This window comes from Rutidosis leptorrhynchoides, chromosome 3 (genome assembly GCF_046630445.1).
Source record: "Rutidosis leptorrhynchoides isolate AG116_Rl617_1_P2 chromosome 3, CSIRO_AGI_Rlap_v1, whole genome shotgun sequence".
Classification (NCBI taxonomy): Eukaryota; Viridiplantae; Streptophyta; class Magnoliopsida; order Asterales; family Asteraceae; genus Rutidosis; species Rutidosis leptorrhynchoides.
Genome location: NC_092335.1, coordinates 644,646,166 through 644,673,180, shown reverse-complemented (window position 1 = coordinate 644,673,180; position 27,015 = coordinate 644,646,166). Strand labels below are relative to the sequence as shown.

The 27,015-nt window shown below is 36.0% G+C and overlaps 2 protein-coding genes and 1 pseudogene across 10 annotated transcripts; 2 read left to right on the top strand and 1 right to left on the bottom strand.

The window, feature by feature from the left end:
• The first annotated feature begins 870 nt into the window (after window positions 1–870).
• On the top strand, window positions 871–9,757 carry LOC139902437 (ABC transporter G family member 35-like). Its single transcript, XM_071885063.1, has 18 exons — window positions 871–1,010; window positions 1,693–1,905; window positions 1,994–2,078; window positions 2,175–2,334; window positions 2,903–3,033; window positions 3,159–3,249; window positions 3,357–3,658; window positions 3,727–4,331; window positions 4,434–4,704; window positions 4,837–4,990; window positions 5,277–5,407; window positions 5,488–5,820; window positions 6,210–6,584; window positions 6,880–7,013; window positions 7,117–7,344; window positions 7,449–7,620; window positions 9,101–9,355; window positions 9,485–9,757. The coding sequence occupies exons 1-18, from the start codon at window positions 871–873 to the stop codon at window positions 9,755–9,757; spliced, it is 4,053 nt and encodes a 1,350-aa protein (XP_071741164.1).
• Window positions 9,758–12,407: 2,650 nt separating this feature from the next.
• On the top strand, window positions 12,408–16,151 carry LOC139899141 (uncharacterized). Of its 9 annotated transcripts, XM_071881969.1 has the most exons (10): window positions 12,434–12,497; window positions 12,667–12,708; window positions 12,856–12,907; window positions 13,052–14,112; window positions 14,215–14,316; window positions 14,495–14,572; window positions 14,731–14,809; window positions 15,293–15,498; window positions 15,739–15,848; window positions 15,963–16,151. In XM_071881969.1, exons 4-5 carry the CDS (start codon window positions 13,807–13,809, stop codon window positions 14,287–14,289), a joined length of 381 nt encoding a protein of 126 aa, XP_071738070.1. In that variant the 5' UTR covers window positions 12,434–12,497; window positions 12,667–12,708; window positions 12,856–12,907; window positions 13,052–13,806; the 3' UTR covers window positions 14,290–14,316; window positions 14,495–14,572; window positions 14,731–14,809; window positions 15,293–15,498; window positions 15,739–15,848; window positions 15,963–16,151. The 9 variants fall into 9 exon arrangements, with proteins under 9 accessions (XP_071738071.1, XP_071738072.1, XP_071738066.1 ...); XM_071881968.1 differs by having other exon boundaries at window positions 12,856–14,112; XM_071881970.1 differs by having other exon boundaries at window positions 12,408–12,497; window positions 12,667–14,091.
• Window positions 16,152–16,692: 541 nt separating this feature from the next.
• On the bottom strand, window positions 16,693–25,046 carry LOC139899140 (ABC transporter G family member 35-like; annotated as a pseudogene).
• Between the last annotated feature and the right edge of the window lie 1,969 nt (window positions 25,047–27,015).

Below are 27,015 nucleotides of genomic sequence, written 5' to 3'. Positions count from 1 at the left end.
GAATTTTTCCATTGTTAGTTCTTAGAACCAAGGTTGCAAAAAATTCGTTATTCGAGGATTAATCGGTCGGGACTTTGGAAGGATTAATCCGCAATTCAGGGATTAATCGGATTCTACTGTATACATTTAAATATTAAATTTTAAAAATTAAATGTGTAACTATAGAAAAAACCATAAATATAAAGATAATTTTTAACATAATTGTTTAAATTGTTCATTTTGCTTCAAAACTATAAATTCTACTTTAAATTATATTAAAATGTTAACCCTTTTTTAGTTTGACTGACTTTGATTATCAAATTCGATTTTGATCCATCAATTAACGTTGACCGTTTAATTAAATGGAGTTTTAGAAATCGGAACGGATTGGTCCTAAAAATGATTAGTCGGAGATTAATCGGCGAGTAATCGGGTTTTTTACAACACTGCTTAGAACTATACATAATATTCAATTCAAATCCAATTAAAAAGAACGGCTCCTATAAACTAACACACATATACTTAACCGTTTATATACTTCTTAACCGTACAGTGGACGGAGACGGTATGATATCATACTTTTGACACTTTCAAAACACTGTAATCTTAGAAAGTAATGTAGGATATGACATACACATATATATTGTCTTACCTACTCTATAAATAATTCCATTCTTCGTTTAACGATGATTACGATGATATAACGTATTTTAATTTTAAAAGTAAACTATTGTCTAACGATTTGCATGTGGTTAGAGTAAAGAATATACCCACTAATTGCATATAAATACAAGTGAAAATGAATTATATGCTAACGAACCCATCATCTACCTTCATGCCTTCCAAATTCACCTTCATGCCTTCCAAATTCCGTCAAGCAAGAAATTAAAAATGGCAACTGAGAAAATGGTGTTGGATGTAGACGAGCTAAGCGACCCACAGGCTCAACAGGACTTTATTGACAAGATCATTAAGATTGCCGAAGAAGATAACGAGAAGTTGTTGAGGAAGTTAAAAGAACGTTTGGACAGGTATGTACGTAGTAGTTAAGCCTTCATCTCATGCATCCATCATCTATTCATATATTTTTTAATGTTGCAATAATTATGGTACAAAGAGGTGACACTACTTTTTTTTTTTTGGCAAAAAATCGATAACATATAAACGGGTCCGAATATCAATGAGTACAACCGATACAAAAGAAATCCGAATATAGCCAAAACAAGCGGAAATAAGAACTAACCTAAATCAAATCCAACCAACGCAGGGGATTTACATGACAAGGAAGTAAAAATAAGCATAACATGTTAAACACAGATAACCAATGTAACAATCGCACTAATAAGTAAAAACTAAATAGATACAAAACATTCGTGAAACTACCGGTGCTGTTGTAAAAGTCACTACTCGGACTAGTGGGGAGATTAGTCTGATACTAGCCAGACATTAACCAACTTTAACTTTGACTGTATTTAACCGACTTTAACTGAATAAATCAGACAAACTAATAGATTCGACTTTGACCGACAGAATTGTACTCTTGATAGCTTTAACCAAATAAAACAGCCAAGTAGGACACTAGTCGGGACTATTTCAAAATACCGACTAGGCGGGAGATTTTTAAAAACATGAACCAACAAAGACAGTGTGTATTAAGTGGGGACAATAAGAAGATTAACCAATATGATTACAAGAACTGCCTTTATATTTCAGGGTAGGCATATCACTTCCAACTGTAGAAGTTCGGTTTCAAAATTTAACCATAGAAACAGATTGCTACATCGGTGATAGAGCACTTCCATCACTACCAAATGCCGCCCGAAATTACCTCGATTCACTTCTGGCTTGTGCTGGGATTAGTAGTTTGTATAAGAAAACTAAACTCACCATTCTTAAAGATGTGTCTGGAATTATCAAACCATCAAGGTATGTATGCAGGTTGACTTTTTTGTTTCATCGTTGTAGTTAATAGTTAATCGAACATTTATAACGGATTTTGAGATCTATGTTACAGAATGACACTTGTGTTGGGTCCACCATCTTCAGGGAAGACAACTCTTTTGTTGGCTATGGCCGGAAAGCTCGACCACAACTTAAAGGTCAGGGAAATCCTTTTTTTCATTAATTGTAACTGATGGTAGAGTATTACAGTTTATAAAATTCAACGCTTAACAAATTAATCAGTAATTAAATAGGTGCAAGGAGAAATTAGTTACAATGGTCATAAGCTTGATGAGTTTGTACCACGAAGGACATCCGCATACATCAGCCAGAATGATGTTCATTGTGGAGAAATGACGGTCAAAGAAACCTTAGATTTTTCTGCAAGATGCCAAGGAGTTGGATCACGTTTCGGTAACATTTGATTTTCATTTTAAACAAGGTTGTAAAAGACTCGCTAGTGATCCGATACTAGTCATAATATTAACCGAATAAATTTGATTTTGACCGACTAAATTCAATTTTGACCGACTAAACCAAATTTTTTACCAGATAAACACTACAAGATCACAAAATTTTGTCACTATATGCTATTAGTGACATAACAAATGGTCACCATAGTGACCAAATTTAGTATTTTGATCAATAATACTGTTTTGTGGTGGATCTATAATGACGAGAAGTGACCAATCTATTTTTGTCCTAACTTCACCTACCTAGTGACATGTATAATTTGTGACAAATATGTCAATAAAGCTGATTTTTCTTTTAGTGAAATTCGACTTCGAATTAATAAATCAGACTTTGACCGGCGAAATTGACAACTTCGACCGACTAAATCTGCTAAGTCAGAGACTAGTTGGGGACTAATCGGACTACTTTAAAATCCCGACTAGTCAAGAAACTTTTACAACCACGATTTTACACAAGTTAGGTACTAAACGTACACTAAATCTTTATGCAAACAATCATTTATGAGCAGAAATGTTGGAGGAGCTGGCAAGAAGAGAGAAGGAAGCTGGAATTTCGGCAGATGCTGAAGTTGACCTTTTTATGAAGGGGATTGCCATTGAAGGAGATGCCAGTAGCTTGATTACTTATTATACTCTTAGGGTATGATCAGAGTTATTTTAATCGTAACTAATTTCAGTAACTTTACAAGTAATATTATGTTCCAGTACTTAAAAACTATGTCCGAAAGCAATGTATTCACTTGATATGTTAAACACACGAAACAGATATTGGGGCTTGATATATGTCGTGATACTTGTGTTGGTGATCCAATGAGACGAGGAATATCCGGTGGAGAAAAGAAACGACTAACTACAGGTATGCTTATCCCCATGGCCTCTAAAAGAAGCTTTATTTTGTAAGACATTCTTAATAACTCGGTTTTTTTATTTTATTTTATTTTTAATTCGGGTTATTTGTAACAGGAGAAATGCTTGTTGGGCCAGCTAAAACTCTTTTCATGGATGAGATATCGACAGGTCTAGACAGCTCAACTACGTTTCAGATAGTAAAATGTTTGCAACAAGTCGTACATATCACCGAGTCAACGATCATGATATCTCTGTTGCAACCTGCTCCAGAGGTATTTGATCTATTTGATGACATCATACTACTATCACAAGGTCAGATTGTGTATCAGGGACCACGAGAGAATGTGGTTGAGTTCTTCGAGGGTTGCGGATTTAGGTGTCCCGAAAGGAAGGGCATCGCCGACTTCTTGCAAGAGGTAAAAGTAAAAAATTAAACACACATGTTCCCCGACAGATACAAACATATTTTTTTGTGTCGATGTAGGTTACCTCTCGAAAAGATCAAGAGCAATATTGGGCGGAGAAAAATATACCATATAGATATATCCCAGTTAGTGAATTTCAACAACGATTCAAGAGTTCCTTTATGGGTGAGAGATTAAGGAATGAGTTGAATATCCCATATAACAAGAATCAAAGTCATAAATCAGCTTTAGTATTTAAAGAATACACGGTTTCCAAAAGGGAATTACTTAAGGCATCATGGAACAAGGAATGTCTATTGTTGAAGAGAAACATCTTCATTTACATTTTCAAGAGTCTACAGAATGTCATTGTAGCTTTTGTTGTGATGACTCTATATTTTAGGACCGAAATGCATATAAGAAATCGGGATGAAGACGATGGTGTACTATGCACAGGGGCACTTTTGTGTAGCATGCTCATAAACACATTTAGTGCCTACCCAGAAATTTCCCTCACCATAATGAGGCTTCCTGTGGTTTTTAAGCAAAGAGACATGTTGTTCCATCCAATCTGGGCATACACACTTCCGACGTTCTTGCTTCGTGTACCCATATGTTTACTAGAAAGTATTGCTTGGGTGGTCACACTTTATTATGGTGTTGACTTTGCTCCAGAACCTAGCAGGTAGGTAAATAAGTGTTTTTTTTTTTTTCTTTCTGCCTAACATGCACTTTATGAAATTGTTTGCTAACACATAGTCCTACTACCACTGGAATATGATTACAGGTTCTTCAAGCACTTGTTGCTAGTTTTTTTGATCCAAAATATGGCAGGGGGACTTTTTAGGCTTATCGCTGGAGTATGTAGGACGATGAACATGTCAAATGTTGGTGGAAGCCTTGTGCTTGTGCTCATGTTTCTTCTCGGAGGTTTCATACGTCCCGCAGCTCAAATTCCTAATGTGTTAGAGTGGGCTACTTGGTTATCACCCTTATCTTATGGCTTCAAAGCCTTTGCAATAAATGAGTTCTTTGCTTCAAGGTGGATGAACAAAATGGTAAGTCATTAGTTCCTAACTCAAAACTACTGGGTAACCGAATGAACTTTTTTCGCCTGTTTAATCTACCTGAGAAGGCGAGTATTCTATTTATTTATTTATATACATTTAACTGTGTTCTAATGTTCACAGAGCTCGAATAATGGAACGAGACTGGGCATAGAGATTCTAGAAGAGTTGGATATCCCAACCCAGGAAAATTGGTTTTGGATTGGTGTTGCCGCTCTTATAGGTTTTACAATTCTGTTCAACATCCTCTTCACTTTAGCTCTCATGTATGCAGATCGTAAGTTTCTTAACTCCAACCTAAAGTGATTAAAGATTAATTTTTTATGTTAGTATTAACAAAGTTTTTGATATTATTTAATTAATCAGCACCTGGTAAACCACAACAAATTATCTCCAAAGAAACAGCCACGGAGAGGGAAGTTCAACTCAAAACGCTAGCATCTAATCAAGATATCTCGTCGGTTTCTTATGAAAGTAGTCTAGGTAAATAAAAATCCAAAAACAAAAAAAGATTATATGCGTATCATTTCTCCTAACAAAATAAGTAACCTCTGTAAACGCAGGCATGGAAATGAAACGGCTAAGTAGTCAGGCCGACTCTTTAGGCGTTGTTAATAAGAAGGGAATGGTTTTACCATTTATGCCACTCACCTTGTCATTCGACAACATGAACTACTTTGTCGATATGCCCCAAGTATAATACTATAACTTGATTGATTTCAGTTTAGGGTGTTTATAATCCAACGGATATGTTTAACCATGTTGTTTGAACAGCGTCTAAGAGAAGATGGGGTGAAAACAACTAAGTTTCAACTACTTCGCGAGGTAACGGGTGCTTTTCGGCCGGGAGTCCTAACTGCATTAATGGGAGTCACGGGAGCCGGTAAAACGACTTTGATGGATGTTTTAGCAGGAAGAAAGACGGGCGGTATTATTGAGGGAGATATAAGAATATCAGGATTCCGAAAAAAACAGGAAACATTTGCAAGAATATCTGGATATTGTGAGCAAACGGATATTCATTCTCCTCAAGTCACGGTTCATGAATCTTTGATTCACTCGGCTTTCCTTCGTCTTCCTAAAGAAGTTAGCAATGAAGAGAAGCTTGTAAGTAAATGAAGCCCCTAATTTAGAAGTGTGTTAGGTCCGTCTTCCGAAAACAGAGCACAAAAAGTAAAAAATCTTAATTAAAGTAAAATAACAAGAGTTAAATTTAATTATCGACTTTAAAACGGATTTTTGGTATTTTTATATTAATAATTAATACTTAATAAAATAAAAAAATAAAAAAACACCGAAAGCCGAAAACCGAAAACCGTATTCAAATTTGTAGACCGAACAGAATCCAAACTTAAAATCGAATTCAAATTTGGTTTGTTTTAGTATTTGGATTAGGTACGACTTTCGTATTAAACAGTTAAATACTAAATATTGACCCCAATTCAATTTGATTTTTAACTATTACTAAATTAACTAGTATATGTAAACCCCTTTAGATTTTTGTCCGGGAAGTGATAGAGCTTGTTGAATTAGACAACCTCAAGGATGCAATAGTGGGACTTCCAGGAGTTAGCGGTTTGTCAACTGAACAACGTAAAAGGCTAACAATTGCAGTGGAGCTTGTTGCTAATCCTTCAATTATCTTCATGGATGAACCGACTTCAGGGCTCGATGCACGAGCAGCCGCAATTGTTATGAGGGCGGTGAGAAATACCGTGGACACAGGAAGGACTGTGGTTTGCACCATTCATCAACCTAGTATTGATATCTTTGAATCGTTTGATGAGTTATTGCTGATGAAAGTCGGAGGCCAAATGATTTATGCCGGGCCAATAGGAAAAAACTCTCAACAACTTATAGAATATTTTAAGGTATCTTGCATGCTTATTTTATAAACTAGACAACTAGAAACCATCTCAATATAGTTAGTGGTTGAGGCCTAATTTCTTTCTGAAAGGTCTCAGGCTCAAACCTCATTAACAATATTGGTGGACATGGAAATGGGTCGAAAACGGTCACAGGATAACCCAATTAGACCGCGTACATTTAAGTAAAAATGTACTCACGTGAAGTGGGTAGCTTGTAGAGGGAAAACCTTATTTGTTTAAAAAACTATGTGACATTAAACATATATACTAATCAAATAGTAATTAATTTCATGACTAGAGCATACCTGGGGTTCCAAAGATTCGTGAAAAATACAATCCGGCAACATGGATATTAGACCTCAGTTCAATTGCTACAGAGAACCGGCTTGGTATCGACTTTTCTGAGCAATACAAATTATCATCTTTATATGAGTAAGTTACATTCTTTAATCATGATTAGAAATAAAGAACAAAGATTGACACAACTATTACACACCAATTTGTAGTAATACATGTATACATGCATGATATATAGGAAGAACAAGGCTTTAGTGAAGGAGTTAAGTGCACCTCTTAAGCAAGCAGTTGATCTTCATTTTGAAACACAATGTTCTCAATCTTCATGGGGACAGTTCACGTCTTGTCTATGGAAGATGTGGCGGAGTTACTGGCGAACTCCCGACTATAACCTTGTTCGCAATTTCTTCACCTTCGGTACTGCAATCTTGCTCGGGATAGTCTTTTGGAATATTGGCAAAAAAAGGTCATACACACTTAAACACATCATGATTAACATAAAATCAATCTTTATGTCTCAATTAGTTGCTTCTTCTAATTACTTGTTTATATATTTTTATTCTTAATTAGGGAAAGCAATATTAACTTGACAACAATTACTGGAGCATTGTATAGTTCCGTTTTCTTCGTTGGTATGAATAATTGTCAAACAGTGCAACCTGTAGTCGCTACAGAACGAACAGTCTTTTATCGAGAAAGAGCTGCCGGGATGTACTCGTCACTCCCATATGCCATGGCACAGGTTAATTCCTATTTTTTAATTATATATATATATATAATAAAATATATAAATATAAAAAATGTAATGAATTATATACTGTTCTTGCATATTTTTTCCAAGGGAAAACCTACACACGAACATCAATGCGAAAGGGTTTTTTTAGGCGTCAACGTCGTTGATCTCCGGTCCGGTTACCGTGATAACCCGTACCCGAGATGATGATCTCGGGAGGGTGGCCAACGAATTGCCCGCCGGTCGATAGTCGGACCCTATCGACGGCAAAGGGAGAAAAAACCCTACAAGACCCGTAGGTAAAAACCCTAGTGTTGCGATCGTGAAGGCGATCGAGGAGAAGATCCGGCTATGACTGCCGCGTGCTTTCATTGAGAGAGTGAGAGGCGAGATTGAATGACCGCATGAGGGTGTATGAGATTGGGAGCGTGTGAACTTGATGTAGGTTTTGCCCCATATTTATAGATGGGAATTAGGGTTACTTGACTTGGGGCCCAAGTTAATTGCGTAGACCCTAATTGGGCCAAACCCTACGTCATCAAGTCCCCCAAGTTCGGTATGATATTTTTGTCAAGTATCGTATCGAACTTCTCATTATGCTGCGGAAAATAAGTTCACAGGAGCCTGCGCAAACAACTGTGCGTAAACCCGCGAACATATGCGCAAAAAACCGCATGCAGAATGCGTGGGAAACCGCATGAACTAGCATGCGTAAAACCGCATGAAAATTGCATATAAAGTCGCGGACAACTGTGCGCAAAGCGTGCGTAACCTGGACAAAAGCGTGTGGACAGTTGCGCAAGCGCGCGGACATCTGCGCTAAATATTCATGTACTTAAACCGCATATAACGAATGAAAAGCTCAATAAGAAAAGACAAACCTTCTCAAACCGAACGATAGACGGTAGAAACACGAGACATAATGCATCGTGCCCCACGGTGGGCGCCAATTGTTCATGCATATTTTTTCCAAGGGAAAACCTACACACGAACATCAATGCGAAAGGGTTTTTTTAGGCGTCAACGTCGTTGATCTCCGGTCCGGTTACCGTGATAACCCGTACCCGAGATGATGATCTCGGGAGGGTGGCCAACGAATTGCCCGCCGGTCGATAGTCGGACCCTATGAGCGCAAAGGGAGAAAAAACCCTACAAGACCCGTAGGTAAAAACCCTAGAGTTGCGATCGTGAAGACGATCGTGGAGAAGATCCGGCGATAACTGCCGTATGCGTTGCGGACTTGCGGTGGTGGAGGAGTTGCGGTGTGATCGAATGACCGTATGAGGTGGTGCTTTCATTGAGAGAGTAAGAGTTGTATGCGATTGGGAGATTGTGAACTTGATGTAGGTTTTGCCCCATATTTATAGATGGGAATTAGGGTTACTTGACTTGGGGCCCAAGTTAATTGCGTAGACCCTAATTGGGCCAAACCCTACGTCATCATATACCCTTGGTTTTAGCTTCTAAGAAATTAATTTTATATTTTCAGGTGTTGGTTGAGATCCCATACGTGTTATTTCAAACGACATATTACACTCTGATAGTGTACTCTATGGTCTCGTTCGAATGGGAATTAGCGAAATTCTTTTGGTTCTTCTTCATCATCTTTTTTTCATTTCTATATTTCACATACTATGGAATAATGACTGTATCCATCACACCAAACGAGACATTAGCGGCCATACTTGCAGCATCATTTTATGGAATATTTAATATCTTTTCGGGATTTTACATTGCTCTACCTGTACGCCTTCTTGCCTAGTTCATTTGTACATAGTAATTAACTAACATTTTTCTTTCTTTGATCAGAGACTAAATTATATACAATATTTTTTTTTTTTTTTTTTTTTTTTTTTTTTTTTTTTTTTTTTAGAAAATACCAATGTGGTGGGTGTGGTACTACTGGATCTGCCCAGTGGCCTGGAGTACATACGGATTCATTGTTTCTCAATTTCATGATGTTAAGGACGCGATCAAGGTGCCTGGGATGTCATATGACCCGCCATTGAATTCGTATATTAAAGTCCATTATGATTATACATTAGATTTCATGGGTCCAATTGCTGCGGTTCTAGTTGGTTTTTGCGTATTGTTTGCATTTGTCTATGCGTTGTGCTTAAGGATGTTGAACTTCCAAACTAGATGAAATTATATCACATGATTGAATGTGTTCATGTATTATATAATAAAATTTGAAATTTCATTAGAAACTTGGTCATTGTATTAAATATTTAAAATATTTATAGAATATTTCTTCTTAACATTCAAGAAAAAAAACTAACCTATTCTAGCATTATGCGAATGATATAACATCCGAACGATCTTATGTGAAATCCCACTTCTTCAATGTGAGATACCCATTGATATGCGATGCGAAATCTCCTTCTATAACGCGAATTGAACAGTTTACTCGATTGTTCCAAAGTCAACAATATGATATTCTTATTCATCAACCTAGGAAGGTATGAATATCTTATTATTTTTTTTTTATTAATTTGAGCTGTTAAGTTTATTTGTTAACTTAAAACCTATGTGAAATGTGTTGTGACATAGTAGTAAGAAATCACATGTTAAAATTTTTGTAATAAATGTTAAAAAATGAGAAAACATGGTTTATGAGTTTATTACCTCACTGACTCAACAGTCTTTATGTCCCTATTACTACCTGCGCCTGAAACGTTAGATCTTTTTGATGACATCATCCTACTATCGGAGGGCCAGATTTTGTATCAAGGACCACGAGCACACATTGTGACTTCATTGAAAGTTTTGAATTCAAGTGCCTGCAGGAGAGAAAGATAACTGCTGGTTAATTTTCTTCCAAGAGGTATAAAAATCAATATCGATATCTTAATTTGATTATGCACATAACTGTTAAATTTGAAAACAAGGTACTGAAGTTTTGTATTGCGATAATAGGTTACGTCTAATAAGGACCAAGAGCAATATTGGGTGCACTGAGACTGTCTATATGCCATTAAGCAAATTTTCTAACTTGTTTGGCAGGTTAGAGATCAACTATAACTTGAATTGACCGAAACAATATATCGTAATAATATGATATTTTAAATGTTTAAGCATACTCTGTTGTTTCATTGACTGATAATGTTTTTAGAAAATATTGTGCGGATGGTTTATGTGGTTTGTACTAAATTACTAATACGGTTCAAATACTTTTTTTTTTTTTTACTCTGGTGATCCTTATGGTTTTTTACTTGTAACGCTAAAGTGGTCTCTACACCGTTAATAATCCGTTCAGTTATGTGTCATGCACGAAGATATTATTGTCATTCCCCTTTTCCCTCACCAAATCCAAACAACCTGCAAATCAAGCTCTCAAGAACTACAATAAATTAATTCTAGAATAACCACTAATTGGATATTACCTTTGCAACCCGAATTTGACTGTGAGCGAGGGTTGCTCAATCCGACAAACAACCCGATTTCGCCGGCGCTTCCTTCGTGGATCTTCTCGGATCTACTCCGGTCAGGTTTTCCTGGCCCAAATCTCATGTATATATCTCATATCTACTCCGACTAATAAATCTGATATGTGCAGGCACGTGAGCAGCACATGGCTGCTAAATGAAGTCACGTGAGCAGTACATGGATGCTAAATGAAGGCACGTGAGCAGCACATGGCTGCTACTAGGGCTATTGCCAGTTGCGATTTGGGGATTCTGTTTTCTTCGGGTGTGCTTGGACGAAAGTAGCTGGAGCTGGAGCTGGAGCTTATAGCTGAAGCTGGAGATGAGCAGGAGCTTGAGCTGGAGTTTATTTTTGAAGCTGATAGCTGTAGCTTATTATTTTTTATAAATGTTTGATAAACTAGCCAGAGCTTATGATTTCATAAGCTCTACTTTTTTTGTCTACCAAACGAAAAGTTCAAGCGCTCCTAAGCGCCAAAGACACCCTTCATCTCTCAAACTCTGTATTTGTTGAATTCATTCAATAAAGCAATCGGTTACTTAGCTCGAGGTTTTTTTTCTTCCTTTATAGCTTTCAGTTAGTAGCTGGTGGTTCCTCGATTCAATTGAAATTCAGGAAACACATATCAGAATCTGAGCAACGATTTAAACAACGCTTTAAACACCGAGGAGCGCCATTTCCGGAATCATTGACGGTTTTGGCTTGAACAGGTATTGAACATGTGCTAGCGGTGGTGAAACTCAGTGGCGTTAATGGCGGCGGAACTCGGCGGTGACGGTGCTGGTGGACGACAGTGGTCTTCGAAACCCTAAATCAAAACTGTATAGGTGGATGTGAATAGGTGGATGAATAATTTAGATTTTTATAATTTGATTTATCTATTTACCTATATACTAATTCACGTAAAAGTCTTGCACAGTATAACAGTACCACTACAGTATAACAGTAACTTTTTTCCCCCTTTTCCCTCCAAATATTGCATCGAAGGTTCATGCCAGAAGTTTCTGGCGACTTTCCCATCGCCACCATCTCCCTAAGCGTCTCCGTCGCCACCATCTCCCTTACCATCTCCGCCACCACCACCGTCAACATCGACATCGCAACCACTATCATCGTATGCCGCCGTATCTTGATTAAAGGACGGATTTTGATCTCAAGCACCACAATCGTGAAGTAGGTTGAATCAAATTAAGTTACTTTTAATTGTCTTTTTTCTGTCAGAATTCTGTTCAATTTGGCCCTGACTTTGAATTGGAAAGTTTGATGATATTTGTGTTTGTCGATTTACTTTTTTGCTGTAACTTTTGAATCGAATCCTTCAATTCGACCTGATTTCGTTATTACATAATCAAAAGTAGGTGGATTATTCACTGAAGATAATTTCGTTGCTTTAAACCGATATGCTTTTCCTTATGAAGATTCTTCGTCATCTGATGTTTGAATGAGGGTCAATTAAGGTAAGGTTTTTCCGATTATTAATGTTAGATTTCTAGAAATTAGGTTTGTTTTCTCAAATTACCAAATACGTAAGCAGAATTTTTTGATGATCTTTTGAAATTCTTTAAGATAAAGGTTTTTTGTTGTGATAATAAGGTTCTCCTAAATCTGAGACCTTTTTTGTAACAGATGGAAGCCTTTGAGATAGAGTATATTCCGGTAGCGTTCAAGGTAAATCATTTATTTGGGCAATAATTGCTCTTGCACACTGTAATATTGCAGTTTATGTGTGTTATTTGTTTTGATGTATTTGGATAAGCTGATTGTGTCACCGTGTTCTAAAAGAGTTTCTTTGATATTGTGGAACTAAACATGAAGACAAGGTGTTTGAAGAAATGGTCATGTAACACATGGCGTGGGTGATTGATTAGTAATGCCATTTACTTTGACTAATTATATTCATCTCTTTATTTTTGAACTCAATGTGCTATGTGGTATTTGTTAATATCTACATATATGTAGATGAATCTGGATCTTTTTGTGCTTCATATTTAATGAAGCGAATTGCATATAGGTTTCTTATCATCGGTCTAAAGAATCATATCCACCAAAACCAATTTTGAACCAATACAATTTCGTCACAGGGTTTGTAATTTTCTATTTCCATATACGTATTTCACTATAACTTTGTTATTGTTTATGAGTTTTATGTATTTAATTTAATTTAATATCTACATGTAATGCATGTCATGTGGATGAATCAACTGTTAATATCTTACTTAAGAGTACCTTGCTAAGGTTAGTATATGTTAGATACTGGCTAATATGATTATAGATTTATGCTATTATTGAGATGACTGCTTCAAGATATTTAACACTTGGTGACAATGGCTAATCTGATTATAGATTCATGCAATTATTGAGATGACTGCTTCAAGAGTACCTTGCTACGGTTAGTATATGATCCATTTAGTTTTACTCTACTTTTTAAATCTCTACCAATGCAAAAATTTATACATGATCTTATTACGAGAATCTATTTTTTTATGTTCACATATCTATGACACTACCCATAAAGTTTGCCATTAGTAAATTGAGGTTCATGCTTTAGTTAATATTTTGTGTTACAATCAGTGATCTAATATATCATTTTAGTAGGCACTTGCTATTACCGTTTATTGTATGCTTTATTTTAGATGGGGTATGGTGACTATGATCAAATCCTAATCACAATCCCGGACCAGCAAAAAATAGTTTTTATTTGTGGTAATGATGGGTTAAATTTCTTTCTTATTTGTTTACTTAGTTGTTGGGTTTTTTTAGCTGCTCATGTATTGTGTTCGTGAATTGAAACCTCCAACTTTTGTCCAATTACAGCTTTGGCAAGCTGAGCGTCCTACTGGAAATGTGTTTGCTGTTAGCACAATGGGTTGCAGGTCGCGTGACATTGCTGAAGACGACCGTTCTTTTGGCACGTGTAATGTATCATCAAGCCAAATAGCAACCAGGGAGATTTTAAGGCGTTACAAGCGTACTGCAGCTGTTCCAGTTCATCAGTTGATGGTATGGAGATGGCTACTTCAGCTTCTACCTACGTTGACACCTCGGCGACAGGTTCGGTCACATGTGTCTCCGGTAACAATATTACTTGCAATTTACACATTACACTTAGTATTTTGAATTTTAGTGTGCTTTGCACTGAATAACTTAATCGACTCATGGTGATGAGTGGTTAAGTTGGCAAGCGGTTTCAAAGCAGTGGTTGGAAACGAACACGGAGGGATTACTGCAGTTGCAAATTCGAGTAGATAATTTTATGGAATGCAATATCGTCCAGGGGTATATATTATCATACATGCTATACTGATACTGATGCTTCACGTTTTTCGACATTACCATGATTTAGCATAAGTTAATTATAATTTGCATCACATGTTTCTTGACAGACTATATTTAACTTTAGTAGAATATTTTTATTAAATCCTTATATTTTGTTACCATTGGTGTCAATTTGCAGGTTACGATACATTGAATCGGTAACAACCATGTAAATTCGCAAGTCACCATATTTCACGTCAACAAATTCATACCACAGGTATCATTTGTAGAGAGGCCCTTTCTAAAATTTTGTATTACATTGCAGTCAACTACATCCCCATCTTAATTTGTATCATTTCTGTGATATAAAATCACATATGTCAGGTTACATAAACATGTTTGTTAATTATTTATAGAGTGCATTGAAATTTTCAGTTTGCGATGTCTTGGATGATGAGTTTGTTGAAAAAAGGATGTGGATCCATAAAGTCTGGGCCATAACTTTACTCTAAAGGTACAAGTATATACTCCTAGATCTTCGCATCTTAATATTATACGTCTATATGGTAACAGTTTGTTTGCTTCTTAACATTGTTAAAAGTATTCATTACGAGAGCTTTTCTGGATTATATCAGGTGTCAATATGGGCGTCACCATTTGATACAGTCCATTTAAAAAAACATAACATCAGCTGAGTTATATGCTTCTGGGTTGTAATCCATTTAGTTAGCTAAAAGTGTCTAAATGGGCGGTTGGGAAGCGGTAAGTGGTTGGGTTGGCCAAACAGCCAGCATTGTTGCCCCAAAACTATATATGGCTTTTGGTGTCTCTCAAGCTATTCAACACATAGCGACTATGAGAGATTCTAATGTCATTGTTTCGGTAAACAAAGACGCAACACCAAATTTTCAAGTCATGGTCAAGTCCATTCTATATAAGACGATCCTTTCGTTCTTATGGATTTGCTCAATATTATTTATGTTTTCTAAAAATGCAGGTTGCCGATTATGGAGTTGTAGGATATGTATTTGAAATAATACATGCACATAAATCCTATCCTAAAGACCATAATATTTGATCTTTCTCATACGTAACAAATAATTTGAATGGTTTCTTCGTATTTAGCCTGCTACTAAACACGCGTGCTTCTGTTTTTAGTTCCTCGAAGCGCTTTAGGGGTTATGGTTCCATCTCCAAACGATGGTATGCCTCTGTTTATCAAGTTCAATGATTTTGTAGTAAAATTCTTATTATATGAAGTTTCATTTGTATATTTTTATGTGATCTGACGTATGGCCAACTACTTTAACCAAAGTAACAAAAATTTGATGCTTGTATGTTGTATACTGTTTACATTGTTGTTTGCTTGGTAAATATTATGTATCATAATCTCGGTATTCCATACTTTGTAAACTGGGACTTCAATTTTCTGGTGTAGTGTAGGTTGTATCCACTACCCACCATGTTCTAACTGAACAATTGTTACATCCATCTCCTGTTATCGAAAATCAGTTTATACACCTGTTACCAGTCTGTGAGACTCCAAGAGAATGGTAAGTGTGGTATGCTTTGTGTTTTTATGTTAATAACTATCCTTATATACGGTTTGTTTATGGCCTAAAAGTGATTATTTGACTTATATTGTTTATTTATGCTAATGTTTTCAGTATGTGTTCAACATGTGTGAACAAGTCAAAGAAAAAGAAAGACTAGCCCAGCAATAACCAACATTTTGTAGAACCATATTATGGTCGCAACAAACAACGTTGCCAGGTCTTTTGTATCTACCTGATTATATCGAGGGTTTATAATGTGGTTTCGATGACTTTCAGGCCGAAAAATATGTAACCATATAGTAGCGTCAAACTAATACTAATCCGCTGCGAAGCGCGGACTAAAAATCTAGTTGTTTCGAAAAATCGAGTAAAATGTTCAATTCGTATTTCTAACCAGAATACATACGAATATCATATAAGTGATTTATTTATTTAATTCCAATGATAAATTGTCAGCTTTGATTGTAAACTGCGTTACTTGTGTTGCTGACGTAATTTTCCCTTAATTATTTCCAGGAATTTGAACGCAACAAGTATTGGATGAACATTATCTTATTGGTTTTGCAAGTGCGTACCAATTAGCAAAGTTGTTGCTATAAAAGGTTTGATTTCGATTTCTCTCGATCTTGTTAAAAGTTTGATTCTTGCATCTTTATTTCCATTGTTATACCTTGATGTTTGGAAGAACAACAATGGACTCTGAACTTATGTTATTAAAAACCTTGAATAGGACATAAGATAATAATATCCTATAAATTATTTAATACTACACATTAACAAGTTTCTAATGAAATTTCAAATATCGAGAATACATAAACATATTCAATAATGTGATTTAGGTTTATCTCATTTGGAAGTTCAACATCCTTAAGCACAAGGCATAAACACATGCAAATAGTATGCAGAAACCAACTAAAACCATAGCAACCGGACCCATGTAATCTAATTTATAACCATAATACTGTTCGATATACGAATTCAAAGGCGGGTCATATGACATCCCAGGCACCTTGATTGTGTTCTTAACATCATGAAATTGTGAAACGATGTATCCATAAGTACTCCATGCTAGTGGACAGATCCAGTAGTACCACACCCACCACATTGGTATTTTCTGAAAAAGAAAAATTGAATATGAATTAGTCTCTGAACAAAGCAAATTGTTAGTTGATAACAGTTATGCACAAGTGAACTAGGCAAGATGACATACGGATAGAGCGATGAAAAATCCTGAAAAGATACAAAATATTCCATAGAATGAAGCTGCAAGTACGGACGCTAATTGCTCGTTCGGTGTGATAGATACAGTCATCATTCCATAGTATGTAAAGTATAGAAATGAAAAGAAGTTGATGAAGAAGAACCAAAAGAATTTGGATAATTCCCATTCGAAGGAGACCATAGCATACACTATCAAAGTGTAATATGTCGTTTGAACTAACACGTATGGGATCTCTACAAACACCTGAATATATAAAATCCAATCGCCCTTAATTTCTTAGAAGCTAAAACCAAGGATATTCAATGCATTACATTTTTTTTGTATATAATTAAAGCATAACTAACCTGTGCCATGGCATATGGGAGTGACGAGTACATCCCAGCTGCTCTTTCTCGATAGAAGACCGTTCTTTCTGTTGCGACTACAGGTTGCACTGTTTGACAGTTATTTAGACCAACAAAGAATACAGAACTAAACATGGCTCCAATGATTGTGGTCAAGTCACTATTGCTTTCTCTGAAGATAACATCAATAATTAGAACATGCATGTAATAAAATCATGAAGTATTGAAGTTTGATGTTATGTAAATATCTTTAAATGTGTTACCTTTTCTTTCCAATCTTCCAAAACACTATCCCAACTATGAGTGCAAGAGCCAAGGTCTTGAAGTTGCGAACAAGGTTATAGTCGGGAGTTCTCCAATAACTCCACCACATCTTCCACATACAATACTTGAATTGTCCCCATGAAGATTGAGAATATCGTGTATCAAAATGAAGATCGACTGCTCCCTCAATAGGTGTGCTTAACTCCCTCACTAAAGCCTTGTTCTTCCTATATATCATCCATATATTCATGTATTACTACAAATTGTTGTGTAATAATTGTGACATTCTATAGTTAATCATAATAAAAGAATGTAACTTACCGATGCAAGGATGATGATTTGTATTGTTCATAAAAGTCGATACCAAGCCTGATCTCTGTAGCAATTGAACTTAGTTCCAATGTCCATGTTGCTGGATTGTACTTTTCACGAATCTTTGGAACCCCGGGTATGTTCTAGTCGTAGAATCAATTACTTGATGATTAGTTTTCAAGTTTTATAAAAGATAGTATTCTAGTTGTCTAGTTTATAAGATAAGCATGTTGAGATACCTCAAAATAATCTATGAGTTTTTGAGAATTTCGGCCTATTGGTCCCGCATAAATCATTTCGCCTCCAACTCTCATTAGCAGTAACTCATCAAACGATTCAAAGATATCAATGCTCGGTTGATGAATTGTGCAAACCACAGTTCTTCCTGTGTCTACAGTATTCCTCACAGCCCTCATTACTATTGCTGCAGCTCTTGCGTCAAGCCCTGAAGTTGGTTCATCCATGAAGATAATTGAAGGATTAGCAACAAGCTCCACTGCAATTGTTAGCCGCTTTCTTTGTTCAGTTGACAAACCGCTAACTCCTTGAAGTCCCACTATTGCATCTTTCAGGTTGTCTAATTCAACAAGCTCCATCACTTCTCTTACAAAATTCTGAAGGGGTTGACATACACTAGTTAATTTTGTTAAAGTTCTAATTGATTTAAGTGGGTTTCAATATTCAGTTATAAACCATTTAATCTAAAAATCGAACCAAATCTGAATTCTGGTTCCAGTTTGGATTCGGTCCGATTTAATAATCTGAATTCCGTTTTAGTTTTTTGAATTACGTTAAACAGGAAATGGATTTCAAACCGGATTCAACTAATACCACAAATCAATATAAAGTCAAAAACTAAATTCAAAATTGATTTATTATGGTCGTTTTATTTAAATTATAGTATTTTTTTTTGGTATTTATGTTTTAAAGTCAAAAATTCAAATCAAACTAGGTTTTTGTTATAGATTTTTGATTTTACTAAAAGAACCATAAACCGGACAGATGAACACTCGTAAAGTGAATATATACGTCTTCATTTACTTACAATCTTCTCTTCATTGCTAACTTCTTTTGGAAGACGGAGGAAAGCCGAGTGAATCAAAGATTCATGAACCGTGACTTGAGGAGAATGAATATCCGTTTGCTCACAATATCCAGAAATTCTTGCAAAAGTTTCTTGCTTTTTTGGGAATCCTGATATTCTTATATCTCCTTCAACACTACCGCCTGTCTTTCTTCCTGCTAAAACATCCATCAAAGTCGTTTTACCAGCTCCTGTGACTCCCATTAATGCAGTTAGGACTCCTGGCCGAAAAACACCCGTTACCTCGCGAAGTAGTTGGAACTTGGTATTTTTCACCCCGTCTTCTCTGAGATCCTGTTCAAACATCATGGTTAAACATATCCTTTGGATTATAAACTCCTTAAATGGAAAACAAGTTAAAGTACTATACTTGGGGTAAATCGACAAAGTAGTTCATGTTGTCGAATGACAAGGTGAGTGGCATAAATGGTAGAACCGTTCCTTTCTTTTGAACATCGCAGTTACATTTGTAAGATTCGGGCTGACTACTTAGCCGTTTCATTTCCATGCCTGCGTTTACAAAGGTTACTTATTTTGTTAGGAGAAATGATATGCATATAAATCTTTTTCTTTTTTCTTTTTTTTTTTGGATTTTTTTTTTACCTAGACTACTTCCATTAGAAACTGACGAGATATCTTGATTAGATGCAAGCGTTTTGAGTTGAACTTCCATCTCTGTGGCTGTTTCTTTGGAGATAATTGGTTGTGGTTTACCAGGTGCTGATTAATTAAATAATATTAAAAACTTTGTTAATACTAACATAAAAAATTAATCTTTAATCACTTTAGGTCGGAGTTAAGAAACTTACGGTCTGTATACATGAGAGCTAAAGTAAAGAGGATGTTGAAGAGAATTGTAAAACCTATAAGAGAGAGAACACCTATCCAAAACCATCTTTCCTGGGTTGTGATATCCAACTCTTCTAGTATCTCTATGCCCAGTCTCGTTCCATTTTTCGAACCCTGTGAACATTAGAACATAGTTAATAGTATATACATATATAAATTATTACTTACTCAATAGTTTAAACCTTTACAAGATAGCCCTATGTTTACGGCCTTGAGATCCTCCAAGAGGTCTCATATTCAAACCTCATTCGAAGAATATCTTGGGGTGGCCATTGAAAAGGGTTGGGAATGGTCGAAAGATAAACTGCGTACATCCGAGTAAAAATACTCCCTTTCTCAGGTTAATTAAACTAGGAAAAACCTCATGCGTTCACCCGTTTTTTTAATAATTTTGAGTCAGGAACAATGACTTACCATTTTTTCCATCCACCTTGAAGCAAAGAACTCATTTATTGCAAAGGCTTTGAAGCCATAAGTTAAGGGTGATAACCAAGTAGCCCACTCTAACACATTAGGAATTTGGGACGCTGGACGTATGAAACCGCCAAGAAGAAGCATGAGTATAAGCACAAGGGTTCCACCGGAATTTGACTTGTTCATCGTCTTACACACTCCAGCAATAAGCCTAAAAAGTCCCCCTCCCATATTTTGGATCAAAAAAACTAGCAACAAGTGCTTGAAGAACCTGTAATCATATCCCCATAGTAGAAGCGAATGTTAGCAATTAATATCAGAAAATGATTGTTAGGCAACAAAAGCTCTTTGTTACCTACCGGCTAGGTTCTGGAGCAAAGTCAACACCATAATAAAGTGTGAGCACCCAAGCAATACTTTCTATTAAACATATTGGTACACGAAGCAAGAACGTCGGAAGTGTGTACGCCCAGATTGGATGAAACAACATGTCTCTTTGCTTAAAAACCACAGGAAGCCTTTTTATGGTGAAGGAAATTTCTGAATAGGCACTAAACATGTTTATGAGCATGCTACACAAAAGTGCCCCTGCGTAAAGCATACCATCTTCATCATTCGTTGTGTGCATTCTACTTCTAAAGAATAGTGTCATCACAATAAAAGCAACAATGACATTCTGCACACTCTTGAAAATGTAAATGAAAATGTTTTTCTTCAACAGTAGCCATTCCTTGTCCCATGAGGCCTTGAGTAGTTCCCTTTTGGAGACTGAATATTCTTTAAATACTAGAGCTGATTTATGGCTTTGATTCTTGTCATATGGGATACTCAACTCATTCCTTAATCTCTCACCCATAAAGGAACTCTTGAATCGTTGTTGAAATTCACTAACTGGGATATATCTGTATGGTATATTTTTCACCGCCCAATATTGCTCTTGATCTTTTCGAGACGTAACCTACATTGACACACAAAGTATATGTTTGTATGTGTCAAGGTCAAGAAACATAATGTGTGTTTAATTTTTACTTTTACCTCTTGCAAGAAGTCAGCAATGCCCTTCCTCTCAGGACACCTAAATCCGCAACCCTCGAAGAACTCAACCACATTCTCTCGTGGTCCTTGATACACAATTTGACCTTGTGATAGTAGTATGATGTCATCAAATAGATTAAATACCTCTGGAGCAGGTTGCAATAGAGACATCATGATCGTTGACTCGGTGATATGTACGATTTGTTGCAAACATTTCACTATCTGAAACGTAGTTGAGCTGTCTAGACCAGTAGATATCTCATCCATGAAAAGAGTTTTAGCTGGCCCAACAAGCATTTCTCCTGTTACAAATAACCCGAGTTATTAACTATAGTGGTGACTCGAAATCTATATTTTAAGATTTAAGAATGTCTATCAAAATAAAGTTTCTTTTACGCTACATGATGATAAGTGTACCTGTAGTTAGTCGTTTCTTTTCTCCACCGGATATTCCTCGTCTCATTATATCACCAACACAAGTGTCGCGACAGTTATCAAGCCCCAAAATCTGTTTTCATGCGTTTAATATAACATGTGAATGTACTGATCCCGAATAGAGTTTCCATGTTTAAGAACATAATATTGTTAATTATAGAAAGATATTACAATAAATTTGGACCAAAAAATGGCCCCGTCTTACTCGAAGAGTATAGTAAGTAATCAAGCTACTTGCATCTCCTTCAATGGCAGTTCCCTTCATGAAAAGGTCAACTTCAGCATCTGCCGAAATTCCAGCTTGCTTCTCTCTTCTTGCAAGCTCCTCCAACATTTCTATACGTAAACGATTGTTTGCATCAAGATATATACGGAGTAGTATATACTAGTATTTAGTTACTATTCTGTAAAAATAAACAGATAAGGTTTTTATTGTTCATGCTATTCGGGGAAAAGGAGTGTTTTTACACAGATGTAGGCGGCCTAATCGGGTTATCCCGTGACTGTTTCTTGTTCATGTTTCTGTAAAATGAAAATCATATATTACCGAGTCGTGATCCAACTCCTTGGCATCTTGCTGAGAAATCTAAGGTTTCCTTGACCGTCATTTCTCCAACATGAACATCATTCTGGCTGATGTAAGCCGATGTTCTTCGGGGTACAAATTCATTGAACTTATGACCATTGTAAGTAATCTCTCCTTGCACCTATTTAATTACTCATTAGTTATGCCATAAGTTTTATAAACCGTAATTACACTACCCTACTTCAAACAGAAAATTAATGCAATAAAGGTTTCTCTCGACCTTTAAGGTGTGGTCTAGCTTTCCGGCCAGAGCCAACAAAAGAGTTGTCTTCCCCGAAGATGGTGGACCCAACACAAGTGTCATTCTGCAACATCGATCGCAAAATCCGTTATAAATGTTCATTTAGCTCAAACATTAAGCAACAAACTCAACCTGCATACTTACCTTGATGGTTTGATGATTCCTGATACATCTTTAAGAATGGTGAGTTTAGTCTTCTTAAACAAACTACTAATCCCAATAGAAGCTACAAGTGAATCTAGATAATTTAGGGCGACATTTGGTAGTGATGGAAGTGCTCTATCGCCGATGTAGCAATCTGCTTCTATCGATATATTTTGAAACCGAACTTCTACAGTTGGAAAAGATATGCCAACCCTGAAACATAAAGGCAGTTTTTGTAATCACATGAAAAATATAGTTTCTTAATTACTAGTTTTTTTTAGTTTCCCTTTCGGTCCGAGTTTTTGACTCACTTTGTGAGCAGACTAATCTCGAGGCGACAACCTTGTTTTGAATGCTACCGGGAGTCGTGTATGGTGAACCTACGTGGCCACAAGGCCTTTCTTGATGCTCCGTGGATTCGCACTCCTGACCTCCCTTTCTATTTTAGTGGGAAAGCCATAATCGCTACTCGGTTACCACCTCATGATGATAGAGAGTTCTATATCTTGTTTTGGAAGACATGAAGGCGGAAGAGGAAACCGTTCGGATGTTGATTGTTATAATGCGGTAGGCATGTTCATTATGCTAGAGATTGCAAATAAGCGGAAGAAATCAAAGAAAGCAATCTAGTAACGGAACAAGATGGTGAAGAAAGTGATGTTTTATTGATGTTACGCTTTGTACCGCTACTCTGTTGCCCGAGAAGCGGAATGGATGTAAAAGAGATATGAGTTTAAAGGAGGGATTTGTTGGAAATAAACTCGTATGTGTTAAATGATAGAACCCGTGAAGATTACTTTATTATTGATCGGCTATTTATAAAGCACAAATGCAAACCCTAAAAACCTTAATGGACCCTAAGCCCATGATACATATTGGACTTGAGCTAACATATTATCTAACACTCCCCCGCAGTCCGAACGGCTAAATCGCAAAAGTTTGGACTGGAGTTAAAAAAAAACTAACAAATAAACAAAAGTGACAATTTTTTTTCTTTGTGTGTTGCACCGAATAGAATAATATTCGCTGATTTGGTTGCATTGTTTGACTGCGTTTCCTTTTCCGTAGCGCTTTTTTTCTGTTACGCCGTGGCTTGCTTTGCTTAGCCTAAGGATTGAGCAGAACTTGAGCTTAAAACTTTTATCACCGATATAATCTTCTTCACCGATAAGTTAGTGAATGGGTCATATAAGCGATAAGCCATAGATAAGTGATAAGTAGTTAATTATAAATCGGAAGTTATTTACATATGGTAGTTATAATGGTAGTTATTGCTAGTTATTAGTGAAAACTCACAATGGTTGGATATGTATGCAAACATGGTGTACGTAATAAGTGTATGTTGCGCCAAATAATATAACATAAAGTTTTCTCCAAAGTAAACACACCCCAACCCTGGTTTTGTCCATTTTCTGATGTAAAAGGTGTGATTTGGCATGGACACCCTAGCTGTGTTTGCCTTTGTCAATCACCAATCCCACCCTGGGACACGTGTCTTTAAATTACCTTCTCCCAAAGACCTACAATGTGATGGAACTGGTTCGAACCTGCGCATGTTTCTTATGCAAGCCAAACACAAGGTGGGCCCAGGGACCATAAGCATCGGGTAGCACTGAGCTATAAGCTCATTGGTAAAACATACAACAATAAATAAAGTGGTATCAATCCAAATTGTGTCAAAGTGTGATTACAAATGGCAAACAGATTCTTCGTATCATTTGAATAATAGCATTGGGTTGACTTTTTTTTCCTGAACTTTAAATAACTTTTTGTATTATATAATACATGGTGGAATTTAAATGAAAAAATTAAGTTCTATACGAGCTTTCATTTAGTATAACTTTCATCAAGTATATATAAAACAAAAAGAGTTATTTATAGTCAAAGTTATGGGGAAAAAAAAAAAATCAACCCGTAATTATTAAACTGAGACGGATAGAGTAACAATTATGAAGATCGGTAGCTAACTTGAACATTCTTTTTCCGATGGGTGAGAAATGTCATAAATATAAAGTATATAACGTTAAGTACTCGGTGTATATACGCTAAATACTCAAATTTTAGGAATCTTGCTCCCCTCGGAAGAATATTAATAAGTGATAGATATATGCATGGAGATGATCAACGCTAAATTACATACCTATCAAAACGATATTTTAACTTTCTCAAGAAGATCTCGTTATCTTCTTCTGCAATCTTAATGATCTTGTCGATGAAGTCTTGTCGAGCCTTTGCGCCGTCTAGCTCGGGTACATCAAACACCATCTTATCACCTGCCATATTTAATATTTCGCTTGATGGAATTTGGTATGCATGAAGCAGAGTAACTGATGGTTTTGTTAGCATAAAAATCATTCTCATTTGAGTTTATATTTATATGCAAGTTGGGATATGGTTACTCAAATCATGTGCAAATCAGGGGAGAAGATTTTTATTTTTAAATAATATACGAATTACATCATCATTTCATTGTTGTGCAAATAGAATTATTGATGTATTGGTAAGAACACATATTTGTGTATAATATTCATAGCCTGCATCGAACTATTTATAAATGTGTAACTAAAGTCTGACTGTTAATCGAAGAAAAGAATTTTGCACCTTACATAAAAATAGTTTTAAAGTAATAAAACTTTTTCCCGTGTTTTGCTGTTCTTTAAATATGAAAATATTACTGCAATTATCAATAAAACTATAAGTGATTTTTTTTTTTTTTTCTTTTCTTGAAAAGCAGAATTTTATTGAATTAAAAACCAAAATCGCAAGTCTGTACAATCAGGGGGTAACCCTTCCTCAGCACACTGCCTACTCATTGATACATACATGCTAGAATACAAAGGTTGTAATTTAGGAAAAGCCAACATATGAATTAAATACATAACAAACTTTTCGGATCGTGTAATCAAGTATGCCACTCAATTTTCTTCACCTTGCAACGTTTCACAATTTACTCAAAACTCTTGACTTGAATCTCGTTTAAAGCGACCGGTGGACTCCGAACTTTTCTACTAAAACCTTTTTGATTACGGTTTTTTCAAATAAGATATCCACAAGTCCACTCCACCGCTTGCCAAATCTTCGCACCTAAAGCCGACATTTGGAGGGGCGCGTTACCACAAAACACTTCGCTAATGCTAAGGTTTGTAGCAGCATTACAACCCCACCATTTGCAAACTTTATTCCAAACATCAAGAGTGTCTTTACAAAAAATAATGGAATGATCCTTGTGGGTTAAAGTCATTAAAAGCATTTATGGTGACTCCGGATTGCCTAATTCGGTGGGGCAACGGGCAACCCCACTCTTTATTTTCTAACACTACTTGGCTTAATATAGTTAAATCAGCTTTGCATATTGATTCTCTTGGCGTCAACTTTAAAGCTTCTTTTGTAAAGGCAATTGGAGATGGCAAAGGTACTTCTTTTCGGAAGGATGGATCTTGAATATGCCTCTAAAAGAATAATTCAGCAGATTGGCTCATTTGGAATCCAACATCGATGCTTCAGTTCATGATCGAGTGGGTTGGGATGGTTTCAAGTGCGCGTGTTCATGGAGTTGGTCAAGGTCTCCAAGTAGGAGAATTACTACTAATTTCGATGAGCTAAATAGGCTGATTTCGCCCTTGTGATTAAACCTGACAAAGTTGATTCTTGGAAGTGGTCGTCAAGTGGCGGTAATTTTGTTACCAAAACTCTTTCGGATGATATTGCTTCTAAGGTTTTTCCTCCAGGTTCGAACTATAGTGAAACTTTGTGTAACAATTTTTCTCAAAAAAAAAGTGGAGATATTCGTGTGGAGGGCTTAATGATTGTAAACCTATATTTTTAATTTGATTAACAACTAGGTTTTGATTCGTATATGTGAGCTTGGATCTTCCACAATGTACAAACCCTTTTAAAGGGTTTTTGACGACACAAAACCTATTCATTAATTTTTGTAAACAAAAAGCTTTTTCTTTTTCATAAATGAAATACACAATTTAATCCAATATTGAGTTATCAAGAACAAACATATTAGGGGTGTGTTTGGGTCATGGGATTCGGATGGATTTGAAGAGATTTGCATTTAAATCTAATAAAATTTTAGTTTGGTTAAATGTCAAGAAATTAAAGTCCTATGAGGAAAGGAGAGATTTAAAAACTCTATGTTTCTCCCCTTTTTACATTATACTTCTTATGTTTACGTTTATGTTTACGTTTATGCTTACATTTTACGTTTACGTTTTCGTTTGCATTT

What these genes read in the sequence shown, in the direction of transcription:
- LOC139902437 (XM_071885063.1), top strand. Translation starts at nt 871, where the DNA reads ATGGCAACTGAGAAAATGGTGTTGGATGTAGACGAGCTAAGCGACCCA. An exon ending in TTACTTATTATACTCTTAGG is followed by an intron (nt 3,034 to 3,158) that starts GTATGATCAGAG and finishes CACACGAAACAG; the next exon opens with ATATTGGGGCTTGATATATG. An exon ending in TGGAATATTGGCAAAAAAAG is followed by an intron (nt 7,345 to 7,448) that starts GTCATACACACT and finishes ATTCTTAATTAG; the next exon opens with GGAAAGCAATATTAACTTGA.
- LOC139899141 (XM_071881965.1), top strand. Translation starts at nt 13,807, where the DNA reads ATGTATTGTGTTCGTGAATTGAAACCTCCAACTTTTGTCCAATTACAG. An exon ending in TTCGGTCACATGTGTCTCCG is followed by an intron (nt 14,113 to 14,214) that starts GTAACAATATTA and finishes TGAGTGGTTAAG; the next exon opens with TTGGCAAGCGGTTTCAAAGC.